Source organism: Oncorhynchus mykiss, chromosome 6 (genome assembly GCF_013265735.2).
Source record: "Oncorhynchus mykiss isolate Arlee chromosome 6, USDA_OmykA_1.1, whole genome shotgun sequence".
NCBI classification, from domain to species: Eukaryota; Metazoa; Chordata; class Actinopteri; order Salmoniformes; family Salmonidae; genus Oncorhynchus; species Oncorhynchus mykiss.
In genome coordinates, this window is record NC_048570.1 from 19,765,525 (window position 1) to 19,787,103 (window position 21,579).

The 21,579-nt window shown below is 42.6% G+C and overlaps 1 protein-coding gene across 6 annotated transcripts in view; it reads left to right on the forward strand.

Annotated features, from left to right (window-relative positions):
- LOC110525413 (transient receptor potential cation channel subfamily M member 3) overlaps positions 1-21,579 on the forward strand; it is a 156,362-nt gene that overhangs the window by 93,142 nt on the left and 41,641 nt on the right. For all 6 annotated transcript variants that reach the window (XM_036979558.1, XM_036979553.1, XM_036979555.1 and 3 more), the window contains exons 9-11: positions 17,945-18,017; positions 20,841-20,941; positions 21,235-21,369. In XM_036979558.1, coding sequence (XP_036835453.1) covers positions 17,945-18,017; positions 20,841-20,941; positions 21,235-21,369 — 309 coding nt within the window. The remainder of the gene's footprint in view (positions 1-17,944; positions 18,018-20,840; positions 20,942-21,234; positions 21,370-21,579) is intronic.

Sequence of the window (21,579 nt, forward strand, 5' to 3'; positions counted from 1 at the left end):
ACAACCCATTTAACCCCTACACTGTCCAAAACAAACCATTTAACCCCTACACTGTCCAGAAACAACCCCTTTAACCCCTACACTGTCCAAAACAACCCCTTTACCCCCTACACTGTCCAAAACAAACCATTTAACCCCTACACTGTCCAGAAACAACCCCTTTAACCCCTACACTGTCCAGAAACAACCACTTTAACCCCTACACTGTCCAAAACAACGCCTTTAACCCCTACACAGTCCAAAACAACCCCTTTAACCCCTGCATTGTCCAAAACAACACCTTTACCCCCTACACTGTCCAGAAACAACCCCTTTAACCCCTACACTGTCCAGAAACTACCCCTTTACCCCCTACACCGTCCAGAAACAACCCCTTTAACCCCTACACTGTCCAAAACAACCCCTTTACCCCCTACACTGTCCAGAAACAACCCCTTTAACCCCTACATTGTCCAGAAAAAAACCCTTTACCCCCTACACTGTCCAAAACAACCCCTTTAACCACTACACTGTCCAGAAACAACCCCTTTAACCCCTACACTGTCCAGAAACAACCCATTTAACCCCTACACTGTCCAAAACAAACCATTTAACCCCTACACTGTCCAGAAACAACCCCTTTAACCCCTACACTGTCCAAAACAACCCCTTTACCCCTACACTGTCCAAAACAAACCATTTAACCCCTACACTGTCCAGAAACAACCCCTTTAACCCCTACACTGTCCAGAAACAACCACTTTAACCCCTACACAGTCCAAAACAACCCCTTTAACCCCTGCACTGTCCAAAACAACACCTTTACCCCCTACACTGTCCAGAAACAACCCCTTTAACCCCTACACTGTCCAGAAACTACCCCTTTACCCCCTACACCGTCCAGAAACAACCCCTTTAACCCCTACACTGTCCAAAACAACCCCTTTACCCCTACACTGTCCAGAAACAACCCCTTTAACCCCTACACTGTCCAAAACAACCCCTTTAACCCCTACACTGTCCAAAACAACCCCTTTAACCCCTACACTGTCCAAAACAACCCCTTTAACCCCTACACTGTCCAAAACAACCCCTTTAACCCCTACACTGTCCAGAAACAACCACTTTAACCCCTACACTGTCCAAAACAACGCCTTTAACCCCTACACAGTCCAAAACAACCCCTTTAACCCCTGCACTGTCCAAAACAACACCTTTACCCCCTACACTGTCCAGAAACAACCCCTTTAACCCCTACACTGTCCAGAAACTACCCCTTTACCCCCTACACCGTCCAGAAACAACCCCTTTAACCCCTACACTGTCCAAAACAACCCCTTTACCCCCTACACTGTCCAGAAACAACCCCTTTACCCCCTACACTGTCCAGAAACAACCCCTTTACCCCCTACACTGTCCAAAAACAACCCCTTTAACCCCTACACTGTCTAGAAACAACCCCTTTACCCCCTACACTGTCCAGAAACAACCCCTTTAACCCCTACATTGTCCAGAAAAAAACCCTTTACCCCCTACACTGTCCAAAACAACCCCTTTAACCACTACACTGTCCAGAAACAACCCCTTTAACCCCTACACTGTCCAGAAACAACCCATTTAACCCCTACACTGTCCAAAACAAACCATTTAACCCCTACACTGTCCAGAAACAACCCCTTTAACCCCTACACTGTCCAAAACAACCCCTTTACCCCCTACACTGTCCAAAACAAACCATTTAACCCCTACACTGTCCAGAAACAACCCCTTTAACCCCTACACTGTCCAGAAACAACCACTTTAACCCCTACACTGTCCAAAACAACGCCTTTAACCCCTACACAGTCCAAAACAACCCCTTTAACCCCTGCACTGTCCAAAACAACACCTTTACCCCCTACACTGTCCAGAAACAACCCCTTTAACCCCTACACTGTCCAGAAACTACCCCTTTACCCCCTACACCGTCCAGAAACAACCCCTTTAACCCCTACACTGTCCAAAACAACCCCTTTACCCCCTACACTGTCCAGAAACAACCCCTTTACCCCCTACACTGTCCAGAAACAACCCCTTTACCCCCTACACTGTCCAAAAACAACCCCTTTAACCCCTACACTGTCTAGAAACAACCCCTTTACCCCCTACACTGTCCAGAAACAACCCCTTTAACCCCTACATTGTCCAGAAAAAAACCCTTTACCCCCTACACTGTCCAAAACAACCCCTTTAACCACTACACTGTCCAGAAACAACCCCTTTAACCCCTACACTGTCCAGAAACAACCCATTTAACCCCTACACTGTCCAAAACAAACCATTTAACCCCTACACTGTCCAGAAACAACCCCTTTAACCCCTACACTGTCCAAAACAACCCCTTTACCCCCTACACTGTCCAAAACAAACCATTTACCCCCTACACTGTCCAGAAACAACCCCTTTACCCCCTACACTGTCCAGAAACAACCCCTTTACCCCCTACACTGTCCAAAAACAACCCCTTTAACCCCTACACTGTCTAGAAACAACCCCTTTACCCCCTACACTGTCCAGAAACAACCCCTTTAACCCCTACATTGTCCAGAAAAAAACCCTTTACCCCCTACACTGTCCAAAACAACCCCTTTAACCACTACACTGTCCAGAAACAACCCCTTTAACCCCTACACTGTCCAAAACAACCCCTTTACCCCCTACACTGTCCAGAAACAACCCCTTTAACCCCTACACTGTCCAAAACAACCCCTTTACCCCCTACACTGTCCAAAACAAACCATTTAACCCCTACACTGTCCAGAAACAACCCCTTTAACCCCTACACTGTCCAGAAACAACCACTTTAACCCCTACACTGTCCAAAACAACGCCTTTAACCCCTACACAGTCCAAAACAACCCCTTTAACCCCTGCACTGTCCAAAACAACACCTTTACCCCCTACACTGTCCAGAAACAACCCCTTTAACCCCTACACTGTCCAGAAACAACCCCTTTAACCCCTACACCGTCCAGAAACAACCCCTTTAACCCCTACACTGTCCAAAACAACCCCTTTACCCCCTACACTGTCCAGAAACAACCCCTTTAACCCCTACACTGTCCAAAACAACCCCTTTAACCCCTACACTGTCCAAAACAACCCATTTAACCCCTACACTGTCCAAAACAACCCCTTTAACCCCTACACTGTCCAAAACAACCCCTTTAACCCCTACACTGTCCAGAAACAACCACTTTAACCCCTACACTGTCCAAAACAACGCCTTTAACCCCTACACAGTCCAAAACAACCCCTTTAACCCCTGCACTGTCCAAAACAACACCTTTACCCCCTACACTGTCCAGAAACAACCCCTTTAACCCCTACACTGTCCAGAAACTACCCCTTTACCCCCTACACCGTCCAGAAACAACCCCTTTAACCCCTACACTGTCCAAAACAACCCCTTTACCCCCTACACTGTCCAGAAACAACCCCTTTAACCCCTACACTGTCCAAAACAACCCCTTTACCCCCTACACTGTCCAAAACAACCCCTTTAACCCCTAACTCCTACTCCCTTGACACTTGTGGAGATCTGAGAGGATGAGACACGGTAAGAGCTCCACCCTGCCCCCTAATAAGCTTTTTTTGTCATATTTTTGTCACACACATGTCCAAACCTTTCAGATCTCAACAAGTATCTAGGTGATCAGGGCTGTGAAGGGGCTGGGAATTCAAAGGCACTCTGACATAGTCCAGGACCAACTGGTTTGGCTTTAGGTTGTTTTCCTCACTTTTCCTTTCTATTTTTTCTCTCTGCAAGTGTCACATCCATTCAAAACCATTCAAAACATACCCCACTAGCTGTGTTAAGTGCAAGACACAGCAGTGGCTGTCAGTCACATGAATGAACTTCCCCTCAGGTGGTGACAGGGTCTCTTCAGGTCAGGGTCTCTTCAGATCAGGGTCTCTTCAGGTCAGGGTCTCTTCAGATCAGCGTCTCTTCAGATCAGGGTCTCTTCAGGTCAGGGTCTCTTCAGATCAGGGTCTCTTCAGATCAGGGTCTCTTCAGATCAGGGTCTCCAGGTCAGGTTCTCTTCAGATAAGGGTCTCTTCAGATCAGGGTCTCTTCAGGTCAGGGTCTCTTTAGATCAGGGTCTCTTCAGGTCAGGGTCTCTTCAGATCAGGGTCTTTTCAGATCAGGGTCTCCAGGTCAGGGTCTCTTCAGGACAGGGTCTCTTGTGGAGAGAAACTGCACGTTTATTATATTTATTTTAGAGCTCTTCCTCAATGTTTATTAGACAGTCCCGCTACACACACAACGATACATATTATCACAACACTTTCCCTGGCACAGAGTGACATTTCACAGGGCATGCCACACGCTCTATGGTAAGTGGATGAAATAACAATCACTGGGTCTCTTCAGCCTCAATTAGCCCACATGCACTGAACAAACACATCTTTGCTTTGCAATAGCTGATTTACCAGTTCAGTGCACAAGCACATGTATAATGTCATGTGCATGGAATGTCGGCCACAGTAAGCAAATGCACACTCTTGTACATGTAAATGCACACTCTGGTACATGTAAATGCACACTCTGGTACATGTAAATGCACACTCTGGTACATGTAAATGCACACTCTGGTACATGTAAATGCACACTCTGGTACATGTAAATGCACACTCTGGTACATTTCCAAGCCCAATATGCTTGGAAAGTTGATTACATCACAATCGTTGAATCATAACCACAACTGGAGATACCTCGTCAAATTGAGGACTTGTATTTTACCAAACAGCCTTACGGTAGCTAGCAAAACAGTGTAGGAGCACATGTTATGTAAAAGGCAGGTAGCCTAGCGGTTAAGAGCGTGGGGCCAATATCTGAAAAGTCACTAGTTTGAATTCCCGAAAAAGAAAAATCTGCTGATGTGCAAGGCACTTAACCCTAGTTGCTCCTTTTTTTTACTAACTGCAAAGAATAAAATTGCTAGCTAGCTAACTTTGAAAACTGTGGGGCAAAACAATTGACTTATTTGCAGTTGCTACTGCACCATACTTTGCAAGCAAACGTTGAGATTGAATTAATGGTTGCATGTGTTGTTGTCCTACTTTTTTGTAATTGTAAATCTCTTTAAATTAAACTATATATGTATTTTGGAATGTTTTGTGTCATTTTGTTGTGTGTTTTCGTTTGTCTCTCCTTTGTTCCTTTTCCATAAAATATTCAATTTTTTATGTGATGATTAGGAACCTTTTTGTGTCTGTGTTGGTGTTTCTCCTTTTCACTGTGCATCCCATGTTTCTTCCTACCATACAGACAAACACACACACAGATAGGGAACTGCATATTCCCACACAGAGGGAGGGAGAGGGAGGAAGAGAGATGCTGGTCATGGATGTGGGTGTGTAAGTGGATTGATTTGAGCTCTGTGGGGTTTACAATGTGATTGATGCTCACTCAGATGCATCTCCAGAACACCCAGTTGAATGGAGTCGCTGGAGAACTTAGAGCCAAGAAAATCTGATAGACAAAAGAGTCTACCTCTTCCTTAGCTACTGGCACCACTACCTACGCTACTACTACTTTACTGTAGTACGTCCTCTATGAAATGGATCATACTGAGGAGGTTTGTATGTGCTGCCACCTTGGTCTTGCTTGACTTAGGCTGATGCAGGGTAATGCCAAGCACAGTATTGTGGCGTTGGCTATATAAAGCTAGAGCAAGAAAATCCTGTAAGATTTCTGATGATTTGGGACTAACGAGTTTGCATGAAGGAATATAATTGGGAATCCCTTGGATTTGTAGCCTACCGTGTCATCATGACATTCTAATCTACGCTGTTTCACACAGCAGGTTCGGTGCTCTTTCGTTTAGTCAGTGTTTCGATTAAGATACATATTAGTAGCCTTCTACCATGTAGACATCCATAGCGGGTCATGTTGAGAACAGGGTCATTACTGCTTGCTGGCCCACTGCCAGCACTGCCCTATAATGCTATCCCTGAATTATTATTCTGGCAAGCCGAGAGGTTTCAATCTCTCTCTCCGTGTTTTCCAGCATGAGCGACGCCGTTCCTATTAATCAAACTGACAGGCCTCGGAGTGTTCCTTCCCGAATCCCGTTTGTAAACACATGGTTCCTACCAGGAATACCTCGTTCCTTTTCCTTATAAAGACTCATGGTGGTGAGGGTGTCTTCCAAAAAGCATGTACTCATCAGTGAGCTGAGCAGTGGGCTTCCGCTGTGCATTGAATCCCTTCAAACTTTTGCTGTTCCCCGTGCAGTAGGGAAATCACCCGACCATCTCTCTCGGCTGGAGGTGTCAGACCTGCTCTGCGTCAGGTCTCTGGCTCTCTGCTTGACACTCTTCCTCCCCTGTTGCACATGCTAATGCCCTCACAGGCTCTACATCGCTCCCATATCTTCATTTAGCAGCCGTCTCTTTCGTATCCATGTCAGCGATGGTAAATCCTCCGCAGTGACACTGCTGAAAGAACCACTGTTGGAAAACAATATGAATTCAAGTCATCCACAGTGCGTAAGAAAGAGTCTTTGTTCGTTAAAATAAGTCTCTATGACGATAACACCACTATGATGCCTTTGTAAGAATGGCAAGTCCTTTATATCTCAGTAGATTACTCCTCTCTTATATTTAAGTCTCAAAGGGGTTATTATATGTCATACCCCCACAACACGGTCTTCATTATGGGCTTGGCTATGGCAGAATCCTTTTCTAAGATGTTTCTCCTCTTTTCTGTGTCACTGGCATCTCTCTCAGATGAATAATTAAATGCAGGATAGACTTTATATGTTTAATTCCCATTAATGACTGAGTATGAACCACCAGCCCTCAATGTTCCTCCGCCTCTCTGGCAATGAGAGGATTCATCCGGCTTTTACTTGATTATGTTGAGGCTGCTTTATCACATTAACATTTCATGAAGACAGTTTCAGCCACAAGACAGTTGTTTCCATCTCTCTGTTGCTTTGTGTGTCATATTGATTGAGGGGTGTGTGTTTTAAACCAAACACACTCCTCAGCCCTGATACAGACTGACTGACTGACTGACTGACTGACTGACTGACTGACTGATTGAAGTGATCAGGGGGAAAATGGATACAGTTAAATATCAGGATACAATTGTTTACAATATCAAAATCAAAATGTTGCGCTAGTCAGCTGTACCTACACCAAAACAACAGTATTTTCCTTCATAGCTTTTTCTCCATCTTCTATTAAATAGTTAGACAGTTCATTTTCTCATGGCCCTCTATTGTCCCTCTGCAGCCGACATAGTCCAGCAAACCGGGAACATTCCCAGAACATTAGCTAAGATTCCCATCAAGTTCTAGTTAGGGTTTTATCTAACATTAGTTTTGATAACAAAATACATTTTTATTCTTGGAACGTTCTAGCATTCACTAAAATAAAACAACCACCACAGAACATTCCTCAAAGGTTCTCATTGAGGTTCCACGTAATGTAATAACTCAATGTACCAGTAGTGTTTTCCCAGCAAACCAAAATTGGTTCTGTGAAAGTTCCCAGAACATTCGGTAGGTACCGGCAAATGTTCACATAACAAAAAAACTGTCCAGTCATGCTGGTGATTATAAAACAGTCACCTAATGTTGCAAGAACATTCCCAGAACACATTTGGTCTGTTCTTTAAAGGTTCCTAGAATGTTTCATTAGGTTGTGGGAACACTCTGGTGAGAACATTGTGGGGACATCCCAAAAACATGTTCCCAAAACACAAAAACTGTCCAGTTGTGCGAATGGTTCTACAATGTTTCTTTTAGGGTGTAAAAAACATTCACCTGAACACATTTAATCTGTTCTTTAATGGTTCCCAGAATGTTTCTATAGGTTGTGGAAACATGGGGATATGAGAAGCGATAGGTTCCCAAAACACTAAAACTGTCCAGTTCAGATAATGTTTGTATCAGGTTGCAAAAAACAATCCTTTGATGTTGCAAGAATGTTGACAGAAACGCAGTTCTTTAAAGGTTCCCAGAACATTAAATTAGGTTATGGGAACAGTGTGGATACATTACAAGAGATAGGTTTCCAAAGCATAAAATATGCTCAGTTGTGATGACATTCATACAATGTTTGTTAGGTTGCACAGGAAATTCCCTTAATGTTGCAAGAATATTCTTGTGATATTCACGAAGGTTGCACAGAACATTCCCACAATGTGCATAAACAATATTCTTGTAATATTCATGACGGTTGCACAGAAAATTCCCAAAATGTTGCATAATGTTCCACAATTTCCAAATATATATTTTTTTATGACGGTCATGGCATATTTGTTTTAGGTTTAACATAATATTCCATTGATTTTCATGCAATACACATGTCTACCTTGTTTTGGAAGTCCTCAGAACATTTCAAGAACATTTAGAAAAGTGTATTTTTAAATTTGACTTACTATTACCACAACATTCTCAGCGTGCAAATTTGTATTTACTTAATGCAGATTGGAATACATCCCCATAATGTTTCTCAACAGATTCAATGGCCATTTGCCATTTGAGGATTGCATTGTAGGCCCACTACAAGGTGGTATAGACACACAGCACTTTCATTTCATTCATAAGACTTTTGAACAGCATTCAAACATAAAAACATATTTCTAACACTTTCTATGTTGACAATCTGCACATATGGGGTTTGAACCTGAGATGGTTGGTTCCTAAGATTGATCTTTCATCCTTTTTGCCACCAGGGAATGACACTTTTTTCAGTATATAGCACATGGCTGTATGGGCATTCAGGAATTCCATGCTTCCTTTTTAGCCTTCTTAGACATAATTAACCTGAGTTATTCAACGTCACTTCACCCATCCTCTTTATATGCAGCACATATTTACAAGGTATCCAAGACTGTGCTGATCTAGGATCACTTTTGCTTTTCTGATCATTAAAAATCAAACGGGGGGACGATGTCAAGTGTCTCAAAGTAGGAATTATATTGTTATATTTTTACAGTTAGTCTTAATTCTGCATTTCATTTAAAGAAATCCTCTCTTTAAGAAGAATGTATTTGAGCCTCAATTTCAGCGTTTTTATTTTTTTTAAAGGAACACGGTTAAAGAATATATGGGATTGAACCTACAATCTTTGGATCTGCAACCAGATTATTAACCCTCTATAATCATCAGAATATGTGGGATTGAACCTACAATCTTTGGATCTGCAACCAGATTATTAACCCTCTATAATCATCAGAATATGTGGGATTGAACCTACAATCTTTGGATCTGCAACCAGATTGTTAACCTTCTATAATCATCAGAATATGTGGGATTGAACCTACAATCTTTGGATCTGCAACCAGATTGTTAACCCTCTATAATCATCAGAATATGTGGGATTGAACCTACAATCTTTGGATCTGCAACCAGATTGTTAACCCTCTATAATCATCAGAATATGTGGGACTGAACCTACAATCTTTGGATCTGCAACCAGATTGTTAACCCTCTATAATCATCAGAATATGTGGGACTGAACCTACAATCTTTGGATCTGCAACCAGATTGTTAACCCTCTATAATCATCAGAATATGTGGGATTGAATTTAGAATCTTTGGATCTGCAACCAGATTGTTAACCCTCTATAATCATCAGAATATGTGGGATTGAACCTACAATCTTTGGATCTGCAACCAGATTGTTAACCCTCTATAATCATCAGAATATGTGGGATTGAACCTACAATTTTTGGATCTGCAACCAGATTGTTAACCCTCTATAATCATCAGAATATGTGGGATTGAACCTACAATCTTTGGATCTGCAACCAGATTGTTAACCCTCTATAATCATCAGAATATGTGGGATTGAACCTACAATCTTTGGATCTGCAACCAGATTGTTAACCCTCTATAATCATCAGAATATGTGGGATTGAACCTACAATCTTTGGATCTGCAAACAGATTGTCAACCCTCTATAATCATCAGAATATGTGGGATTGAACCTACAATCTTTGGATCTGCAACCAGATTGTCAACCCTCTATAATCATCAGAATATGTGGGATTGAACCTACAATCTTTGGATCTGCAACCAGATTGTCAACCCTCTATAATCATCAGCACAAATTGACAACTTTTGTGTTATGAGAACATTTGCCGCGACCTAACAAATGTTCTGAGAACATTCACGGAATCAATTTTGGTTTCCTGGGATTGACCAATAAGTTTGTAACATCGAATCGTAATAAAATTGCAGTATCGAATATTAATACATATAGAATCTTGAGAATCATAATACATATCATATTCCCGCCTAAGTATCGTGATAATATCATATCTTGAGGTCCCTGGCAATTCCCACCCCTAATAGAAAGAAAGAGAGACAGAGAGACAGATGGATAGAGGCAACATAATTAGGTTAAGCAGTAGGAGCAGTGAAGTGGGTCACAGGGCTTGTGTTGAGACTGGTGGAGGGGAGAGAAGAGGAGGCCACCTACAGGCAGGGTTGGCGGGGGGCTGGTGTGATGGGAGGGTTGGCGGTGGGCTGGTGTGAGGGGAGAGGAGGCCTCCTACAGGCAGAGTTGGCGGGGGGCTGGTGTGATGGGAGGGTTGGCGGTGGGCTGGTGTGAGGGGAGAGAAGGCCACCTACAGGCAGGGTTGGCGGGGGGCTGGTGTGAGGGGAGAGTTGGCAGTGGGCTGGTGTGAGGGGAAATATTTCCCTGCTAAATTAAGAGGAATGTCTTCCTATCAGCCTGAGCCATTTGGCCGTGAAGAGCATTCTCTTGATTCCTAGTCATGTTGAGTGTTTAAATATGCACTAGCACCATGATCAAAAAGAATCTAATCTCACTTAAAAGGGGTGCTTCTTACTAGTTTATCGCTTCTTCCTCTGCCCTCTCCTCAATGCTTTAGTGTGATGGACGGCTGTCAATGGCCTGTCTACTTCATCAGTCCTAGTCGAGCGACATGTGTCAATCAATAGGCATGAAAGTTCTATCTGGATTTTTGTCCAAATGGAGTTACTGACGTAGCCTTGTTCTCTACCTATACAGTACTCTAAATACTCCAATTCATGTTGTTATTGACATAGCCTTGTTCTCTACCTATACAGTACTCTAAATACTCCAAGTCATGTTGTTATTGACATAGCCTTGTTCTCTACCTATACAGTACTCTAAATACTCCAAGTCATGTTGTTATTGACATAGCCTTGTTCTCTACCTATACAGTACTCTACATACTCCAAGTCATGTTGTTATTGACATAGCCTTGTTCTCTACCTATACAGTACTCTAAATACTCCAATTCATGTTGTTATTGACATAGCCTTGTTCTCTACCTATACAGTACTCTACATACTCCAAGTCATGTTGTTATTGACATAGCCTTGTTCTCTACCTATACAGTACTCTACATACTCCAAGTCATGTTGTTATTGACATAGCCTTGTTCTCTACCTATACAGTACTCTAAATACTCCAAGTCATGTTGTTATTGACATAGCCTTGTTCTCTACCTATACAGTACTCTACATACTCCAAGTCATGTTGTTATTGACATAGCCTTGTTCTCTACCTATACAGTACTCTACATACTCCAAGTCATGTTGTTATTGACATAGCCTTGTTCTCTACCTATACAGTACTCTAAATACTCCAAGTCATGTTGTTATTGACATAGCCTTGTTCTCTACCTATACAGTACTCTACATACTCCAAGTCATGTTGTTATTGACATAGCCTTGTTCTCTACCTATACAGTACTCTAAATACTCCAAGTCATGTTGTTATTGACATAGCCTTGTTCTCTACCTATACAGTACTCTAAATACTCCAATTCATGTTGTTATTGACATATCCTTGTTCTCTACCTATACAGTACTCTAAATACTCAAAGTCATGTTGTTATTGACATATCCTCTTTCTCTACCTATACAGTACCCTAAATACTCCAATTCATGTTGTTATTGACATATCCTTGTTCTCTACCTATACAGTACTTTAAATACTCCAATTCATGTTCTTAAGCTCAAAAGAATACAATATATAAATTGCTTACACCATTCAAACAAATGAGTGTTCAGAACATAAAAGACACTTATCTCAGAATCATCTTTTTGCAGAAATAACCTTATCAAGCTCTTCAAGTGTCAAAATATGCCAATCATCTATTAAATGAAATATAAATACTTGCTTCACAAAGACTGTTGACCAATCAGCATTAAAGGTTGGAGCATTTCTGAAAAACATGGATGGTGGCCTGTGCACGCACACATCACTACTAAATATATAGAGTTAAAGTCGGAAGTTACCATACACTTAGGTTGGAGTCATTAAAACTCATTTTTCAACCACTCCACAAATTTCTTGTTAACAAACTATAGTTTTGAGAAGTCGGTTAGGACATCTTCTTCGTGCATGACACAAGTAATTTTTCCAACAATTGCTTACAGACAGATTATTTAACTAATATTAACTTTATCACAATTCCAGTGGGTCAGCAGTTGACATACACCAAGTTGACTGTGCCTTTAAACAGCTTGGAAAATTCCAGAAAATTATGTCATGGCTCTGATAGGCTAATTGACATAATTTGAGTCAATTGGAGGTGTATCTGTGGATGTATTTCAAGGCGTACCTTCAAACTCAGTGCCTCTTTCCTTGACATCATGGGAAAATCAAAGGAAATCAGCTAAGACCAAACGCCTGAAGGTACCACGTTAATCTGTACAAACAATAGTACGCAAGTATAAACACCGTGGGACCATGCAGTCATCATACCGCTCAGGAAGAAGACGCTTTCTGTCTCCGAGAGATGAATGTATATTGGTGCGAAAAGTGCAAATCAATCCCAGAACAACAGCAAAGGACCTTGTGAAGATGCTGGAGGAAACAGGTACAAAAGTATCTATACCCACAGTAAAACGAGTCCTATATCGACATAACTTGAAAGGCCGCTCAGCAAAGAAGAAGCCACTGCCCCAAAACCGCCATAAAAAAAGCCAGACTACGGTTTGCAACAGTACATGGGGACAAAGATCGTACTTTTTGAAGAAATGTCCTCTGGTCTGATGAAACAAAAATAGAACTGTTTGGCCATAACTACCATCGTAATGTTTGGAGGAAAAAGGGGAAGGCTTGCAAGCCGAAGAACACCATCCCAACCGTGAAGCACGGAGGTGGCAGCATCATGTTGTGGGGTGCTTTGCTGCAGGAGGGACTGTTGCACTTTACAAAATAGATGGCATCATGAGGTAGGAAAATTATGTGGATATATTGAAGCAACATCTCAAGACATCAGTCAGGAAGTTAAAGCTTGGTCTTCCAAATGGACAATGGCCACAAGCATACTTCCAAAGTTGTAGCATAATGGCTTAAGGACAACAAAGTCAAGGTATTGAAGTGGCCATCACAAAGCCCTGACCTCAATCCTAAAGAAAATTTGTGGGCAGAATTGAAAAGGCGTGTGTGAGCAAGGAGGCCTACAAACCTGACTCAGTTACACCAGTTCTGTCAGGAGGAATGAGCCAAAATTCACCCAACTTATTGTGGGAAGCTTGTGGAAGGCTACTCAAAACATTTGACCCAAGTTAAACAATTTAAAGGCAATGCTACCAAATACTAATAGAGTGTATGTAAACTTCTGACCCACTGGGAATGTGATGAATGAAATATATAATTATCTCTACTATTATTCTGGCGTTTCACATTCTTAAAATAAAGTGGTGATCCTAACTGACCAAAGACAGGGACTTTTTACTAGGATTAAATGTCAGGAATTGTGAATAACAGAGTTTAAATGTATTTGGCTAAGGTGTATGTAAACTTGCACTCAAGCAAACATTTCCCTGCAGGATACAAATGGAGAAGGGGAGGGGTGTGTTTCTTATTCCTGCATTAGAGGGAAATCTAAGGCCCTAGTGATGGACACTGATTGTGTGGCATTATGGTCACAAACACAGACATTCAGTGATACAGTGCACGCCTGGCACACACACACATCCTTGATTATAATGTTTTGGTTGAGCAGATGGCTTGCAGGGTTGCTTGTTAGTGTCTCCCATAGTGAAATTGCCATAGTCACTTGGACATAGATGGTCCAGTCCAGTCCTGACTCCACAGGTCATCAATAACCTTCACTGGAATAATCTCTCCCTGACCACACACTGGCCTTCACTCATTCCCTCATTCCCCTCATTCCCCTCACTCTCTCACTCCACCCCCCCCCCCCCCCCTAAACACACACACACACACACACACACACACGCAAAGACAACATACACACAACATTAACACACACATTTCAATAATCTGTTCTTATACAGGCAATGAAGACTTGGATCGATAACATCACATCTAATTTACTCTCCAATTTCACCTGGAGAAAGGCCTTTCAATTACACACCATGCACTCTCTCACAGATTGACAGATTCATCCATGTAATCTCAGCAGAAAAAGAAACGTCCCTTTTTCAGGACCCTGTCTTTCAAAGATAATTCGTAAAAATCTAAATAACATCACAGATCTTCATTGTAAAGGGTTTAAACACTATTTCCCATGTTTGTTCAATGAACCACAAACAATGAATAAACATGCACCTGTGGAATGGTCGTTAAGACACTAACAGCTTACAGATGGTAGGCAATTCAGGTCACAGTTCTGAAAACTTAGGACACTAAAGAGGCCTTTAAACTGACTTTGACAAACACCAAAAGAAAGATTCCCAGGGTCCCTGCTCATCTGCGTGAACATACCTTAGGCATGCTGCAAGGAGGCATGAGGACTGCAGATGTGGCCAGGACAATAAATTGCAATGTCCATACTGTGAGACACCTAAGACAGCGCTACAGGGAAACAGGACAGACAGACCACGTGTAACATCACCTGCATAGGATCGGTACATCTGAACATCACACCTGCGGGACAGGTACAGGATGGCATCAACAACTGCCCGAGTTACACCAGGAACGCACAATCCCTCCATCAGTGCTCAGACTGTCCGCAATAGGCTGAGAGAGGCTGGACTGAGGGCTTGTAGGCCTGTTGTAAGGCAGGTCCTCACCAGACATCACCGGCAACAACGTCACTTATAGGTACAAACCCACCGTGGCTGGACCAGACAGGACTGGCAAAAGTGCTCTTCACTAACGAGTCGTGGTTTTGTCTCACTCGGATCTGCGTTTATCGTCGAAGGAATGAGTGTTACAACGAGGACTGTACTCTGGAACAGGATCAATTTGGAGGTGGCGGGTCCGTCATGGTCTGGGGCGGTGTGTCACAGAATCATCGGACTGAGCTTGTTGTCATTGCAAGTAATCTCAACGCTGTGCGTTACATGGAAGACCTCCTCCTCCCTCATGTGGTATCCTTCCTGCAGGCTCATCCTGACATCCAGCATGACAATGCCACCAGCCGTACTGCTCATTCTGTGCGTGATTTCCTGCAAGACAGGAATGTCAGTGTTTTTCCATGGCCAACGAAGAGCCCAGATCTCAATCCCATTGAGCACCTCTGGGACCTGTTGGATCGGAGGGTGAGGGCTAGGGATATTCCACCCAGAAATGTCCGGGAACTTGCAGGTGCCTTGGTGGAAGAGTGGGGTAACATCTCACAGCAAGAACTGGCAAATCTGGTGCAGTCCACGAGGAGGAGATGCACTGCAATACTTAATGCAGCTGGTGGCCACACAAGATACTGACTGTTACTTTTGATTTTGACCCCCCCCCCCTTTTTGTTCAGGGACACATTATTCAATTTCTGTTAGTCAAATGTCTGTGGAACTTGTACAGTTTATGTCCCAGTTGTTGAATCTTGTTAATGTTCATACAAATAAGTTTGCTGAAAATAAATGCAGTTGACAGTGAGAGGAGGTTTCTTTTTTTGCTGGGTTTATATCATGCAGATGATGTAGTATGCAGATACTTACATTATTCACACATTAAACACAATAATGAATATTAATACACAGACTCATGTAGAGACCGTAGAGCTAGATAGAGATTACTGTTTGCAAAATAACCTGTTTTTGCATGGACATTGCCATTGAGGACTTCCAATGGATTAAGGACAGATCACAAAATTATATCCACGTCATCAAAAGGGATCAACCAATGAATTATACTTGTCAGAAAACATTCCATAACTGTAGGTGGCAGTAAACCACCAACATTTATACCTGTTCAAACAACACACCTCAGGTAGCAGGTTGTTTATCAACTCATAGACTTAGTAGAAGAAGAACATTCGCTTCTTTAAAATGGAGATGCCTCAATGGCTCTGCTCACACACACCATGATGGGACAGATACAAAGATGTGTCATCTAACAAAGTTTATGGTAGAGGTACACAGGACAAGAGATAACCCTAACACACACATACAGTATGCCCATTCCTCTCGCTCCAGGAGATCACACAGCCCATTCCAAGGGGACAATGTGTGTCATCTCAGTAGCGGAAAAATAATGAACGAGCTAGCGTCTAAATAAATAATAATGTTTGAGTTAAATTATTTGCCATTTCTCTCGCATCTTTGGTGTCTGAAGGGCTTTTTAAAAAATAGAGAGAAAGAGAGAGAGAGAAGGAGAGAGAGAGATACTATATTGCATCATCGCCTGAGGGGAGGCTGGAGTGAAAGCCAGCTGAAATCCTGGTGCTCCACCAAATGAAGCCATGTATAGGGGGAGATGGGTTTGGCGATGTGATGGAGGGGAAATGGAGAAGGATAGAGGGATTAGAGGAATAGATTTATGACCATGTGGCGGGGGTTCATAGTGTGCTCTGGCATTGCGAACACGCAGCTCATACATGGAGCTGCAAGGTGCCCTTCACACACATGTCATCATGCGACAAAATCTGGAGGAACTGCCGCACTCCCTCTCTCTTTTACCCTCCCTCTGCTTTCCCTCCCTCCTTCTCGGTCTCCTACTCCCTCTCTCTTTTACCTTCCCTCTGCTTTCCCTCCCTCCTTCTCGGTCTCCTACTCCCTCTCTCTTTTACCCTCCCTCTGCTTTCCCTCCCTCCTTCTCGGTCTCCTACTCCCTCTCTCTTTTACCCTCCCTCTGCTTTCCCTCCCTCCTTCTCGGTCTCCTACTCCCTCTCTCTTTGACCCTCCCTCTGCTTTCCCTCCCTCCTTCTCGGTCTCCTACTCCCTCTCTCTTTTACCCTCCCTCTGCTTTCCCTCCCTCCTCGGTCTCCTACTCTCTCTCTCTTTTACCCTCCCTCTGCTTTCCCTCCCTCCTTCCCGGTCTCCTACTCCCTCTCTCCCACTGTCTTGCTTTGTGCCCTTCTTTTTTCTCTTGCCTAGTGTACGGTACTATACTGTACTATACTGTACTATACTGTACTATACTGTACTATACTATACTGTACTCCACAAAAGGGTCTCCAGTCACTATAGAGCTCACTCACTCACCGCCCTCTCTCTCTCTCTCTCTATCCATTCCATTTTGTCTCTCCCCTTCTTTTCTACTGGGACCACACTGCATACAAGCTACATTACAATGTTTGTAATAAAGTGAGTCAGCTAGGAAGCATATTGTACAATCCTCAGTTCAGAACTTCATGAAACATCTTAGTCATTTACAGATGCTTTCTAATCCCATGTAGCAAAATCACTGCGCTATGACGTGACTGGTTTACTTACAGCGCTAATTATCTCCATGGGTAAAAACACTTCAATCATTCAGCAAGCAATAAAGAAATAGACTCGTGATGAATAATGATGTACAGATTACATACATATTATATTCATATCTCCCTCCCTCCCTCCCTCTCACTCTCTCTCTCTCTCTCTCTCTCTCTCTCTCTCTCTCTCTCTCTCTTTCTCTCGCTCTCGCTCTCCCTCTCTCTCCCTCTCTCTTTCGCTCTCTCTCTCTCTCTCTCTCTCGCTCTCTCTTTCTCTCTCTCTCTCTCTCTCTCTCTCTCTCTCTCTCTCTCTCTCTCTCTCTCTTCCACTTTATTTTCTCTCTCTGTATGTCTCAGATAACAGTTTTTCGGATGGGGTCTGAAGGACACCAGGACATTGACCTGGCCATTCTCACTGCTCTGCTTAAAGGTAATTGTCTGCGTGCGTGTGCATGTGAATGTGTTCGTATTCCATGAGTTCCCTTCAGTGGTAACCTTAGGGAATTCTCTCTGTTTATCTGTGTATCCTGGGAAGTTAAAAGGAGGATATTAGTTAATTTCAGAAAGCTTTCCTCCTGCTGAGGCCCCAATTACAGTTTCATCTACCAAAGCATACCTCCATGGTCCTTTACAAGGTCCTTTGCAAGGCACGAGAAGGAGATAACCCACACAAGAATACATGAACACAAACACAGGTAACACACACTATGATACACAAACACCACACAGAAAACACACACTACAATCTAAGAAAAAAGAGCTGTCCCCATTTTTTTGGCTGTCCCCATAGGAGAACCCTTTTTGGTTCCATATAGAACTCTTTTGGGTTCCATGTAGAAACTTCTGTGGAAATTGTTCGACGTTGAACCCAAAAGGGTTCTACCTGGAACCAAAAAGGGTTCTTTAAAGGGTTCAACTATGGGGACAGCCAAATAACCCTTTTAGGTTCTAGATAGCACCTTTTTTTCTTAGAGTTTAGGATACACAAACACAGTTTCTTGTTCTTAGCTCAGGACTATCTTTCAATAGTGGAGGTGCATACAAATGTCAGCCCCTATGCACTTACCACAAATTCCTTGTTTTCTTCACCATGTTGAACATTGCTCTCCATTACTATGTTTTAATTAAACCGAAGAGGTAGATTGTGCAGATTTTTTGCCACATTGAACCATATGACACGCCGTAGTTTAAAAACTCAGGGGATAGTGCTAAAACAAGGACGTCACATCTACATTTTGCCATCTTTAAATATTTGCCATTGCCCAAATCCAGTTCGAAAACACTCCGACTAGAACCATTTCAACAATACAGCAATTTTAGGAAATCGTTTTCTACAGTGATTTTCCATACATGCACACTATATGAACAGAGGCCCCTTAAGTCAGACAGTTGGCTTCAGAAGGTAATGAAACAAAAGCCTCATGTCTCCTACACGCTGCCAAGAAATAATGCATTTTTGGCAGCCTGTAAGAAACATGGTTAACTCTATGCATCTATCTCACTCACACTCGTTCTTTTTTGCATCTTCTATTCATATCTCTCTGTCCATCTCCCTCTCTGTGAGTGATCTCTCTATCTGACATGGACTGTCACAAGCATGACCAGTAAAGAGTACAGACTTCATTATGCATACTGTGTCTTTTTAGAGCGAGAGTGAGAGAAAGATTGTGATTGTGTGAGAGATAGTGACACAGGGAAACAGAGAGGGAGAGAGAGGGAAAGAGAGAAAGTAATTGATGAACTATGTCGAAAGGAGTCCATAAACTCCAGCGACTACAGAACTGTGGAGAGCTAAGCTATTTAAGTGCTAAACGCCAGCAGTCCCTTTTAAAAATACTTAATTATTAAACTCCTATTACACTAGTCTGCATCTCATTTCCAAGCTCTGTTAAAGCATCTCATTACCAAGCTCTGTTAAAGCATCTCATTACCAAGCTCTGTTAAAGCATCTTATTACCAGGCTCTGTTAAAGCATCTCATTACCAAGCTCTGTTAAAGCATCTCATTACCAAGCTCTGTTAAAGCATCTCATTACCAAGCTCTGTTAAAGCATCTCATTACCAAGCTCTGTTAAAGCATCTCATTACCAAGCTCTGTTAAAGCATCTCATTACCAAGCTCTGTTAAAGCATCTCATTACCAGGCTCTGTTAAAGCATCTCATTACCAGGCTCTGTTAAAGCATCTCATTACCAAGCTCTGTTAAAGCATCTCATTACCAAGCTCTGTTAAAGCATCTCATTACCAGGCTCTGTTAAAGCATCTCATTACCAAGCTCTGTTAAAGCATCTCATTACCAAGCTCTGTTAAAGCATCTCATTACCAAGCTCTGTTAAAGCATCTCATTACCAAGCTCTGTTAAAGCATCTCATTACCAAGCTCTGTTAAAGCATCTCATTACCAGGCTCTGTTAAAGCATCTCATTACCAGGCTCTGTTAAAGCATCTCATTACCAAGCTCTGTTAAAGCATCTCATTACCAAGCTCTGTTAAAGCATCTCATTACCAGGCTCTGTTAAAGCATCTCATTACCAAGCTCTGTTAAAGCATCTCATTACCAAGCTCTGTTAAAGCATCTCATGTAGCCTAGTGGTTAGAGTGTTGGGCCAGTAACTGAAAGGTTGCAAGATCAAATCCCCTAGCTGACAAGGTGAACATCTCTCATTCTGCCCCTGAACAAGGCAGTTAACCCACTGTTCCTAGGCTGTCATTGAAAATAGGAGTTTGTTCTTAACTGACTTGTCTAGTTAAAGGTAAAATTACTTAGCTCTGTTATTAAAGCATCTCATTTCCAAGCTCTGTTAAAGCTCCCATTCTTAAGCCTGTGCAATAGCTCTGCTGACCTGCTGAGTAAAACTGTCAGTCATCATAAAAGGTGTGCAGACGCAAGTTTTCAAACTACTGGTTAAAGTGCTTTTCGCAAAACAATTTATCACGCCACAGACCACTTGACAAATGTCCTTTCTCAAAAAGAAAGTAAGTGGTAGGTGTCGGAGGACAAGAACAAGCTGTCCTTTAAGAACAACCACACAAATACAGCAATCTCCTTTTTGCTTTGAACAATGATGTTTTGCCCTTCCAATAAAAAATAAGTAAATACCTCCATCTACTTCCAGCAAGAGAAGTATAAATGTATGAGTTTGAGATTGTAGTCGGCGACTTCAGACTGACTGATCTAAAAATCACCTTGCATCCTAAAAAACAACAATATGTAGATCAAGTGAAAACAAGTGATGCTCTCTGTTCGTCCTCCTAGGAGCCAACGCATCGGCTCCTGACCAGCTCAGCCTGGCCCTGGCCTGGAACCGAGTAGACATCGCTCGCAGTCAGATCTTCATCTATGGACAACAGTGGCCTGTAAGACTCAGCCTCACTTCCTACTTTACAGTATAGACTACAGCACTGTGCAATGGATCATGAAGTTATTGTACTTAGAGTTTAGGGATCGTTTAGTTCTATATTACCCACAGCAGTGGCCTGAAAGATCCAGCCTATAACTTATCACTTCCTTGTTTACAATATAGACTACAGACAGCACTCTCCAAGTGAAAATGTGAACGTATCCTCTATCAATCAGGATTTAGGTTGCATTTCTCGATGGTTAACCCTGAGTTGACTGACTGGCTGTGCCTTCCCTGTGTGTACGGTAGGTGGGTTCTCTGGAGCAGTCTATGCTGGATGCCCTGGTGCTGGACAGAGTGGACTTCGTCAAGCTGCTGATCGAGAACGGAGTGAGCATGCATCGCTTCCTCACTCTCTCCAGACTGGAGGAGCTCTACAACACGGTACTACACTGCACGGCGGACAGCGCTGACCTCTCTGTATTTCAATCCAGTGTTTTTGTAACTGCTCCAACCCCTGGTGGGTGTAGAACACAAGTTGTATGTCACTATTACTTCTATACTCTCTCCTGGTGAGTCTGTTAGAATAATGAAATGGTAACTCTGCGCTGTATGTACAATGATGCATTCATTCCTAAAGCCTTTATAAAAGCT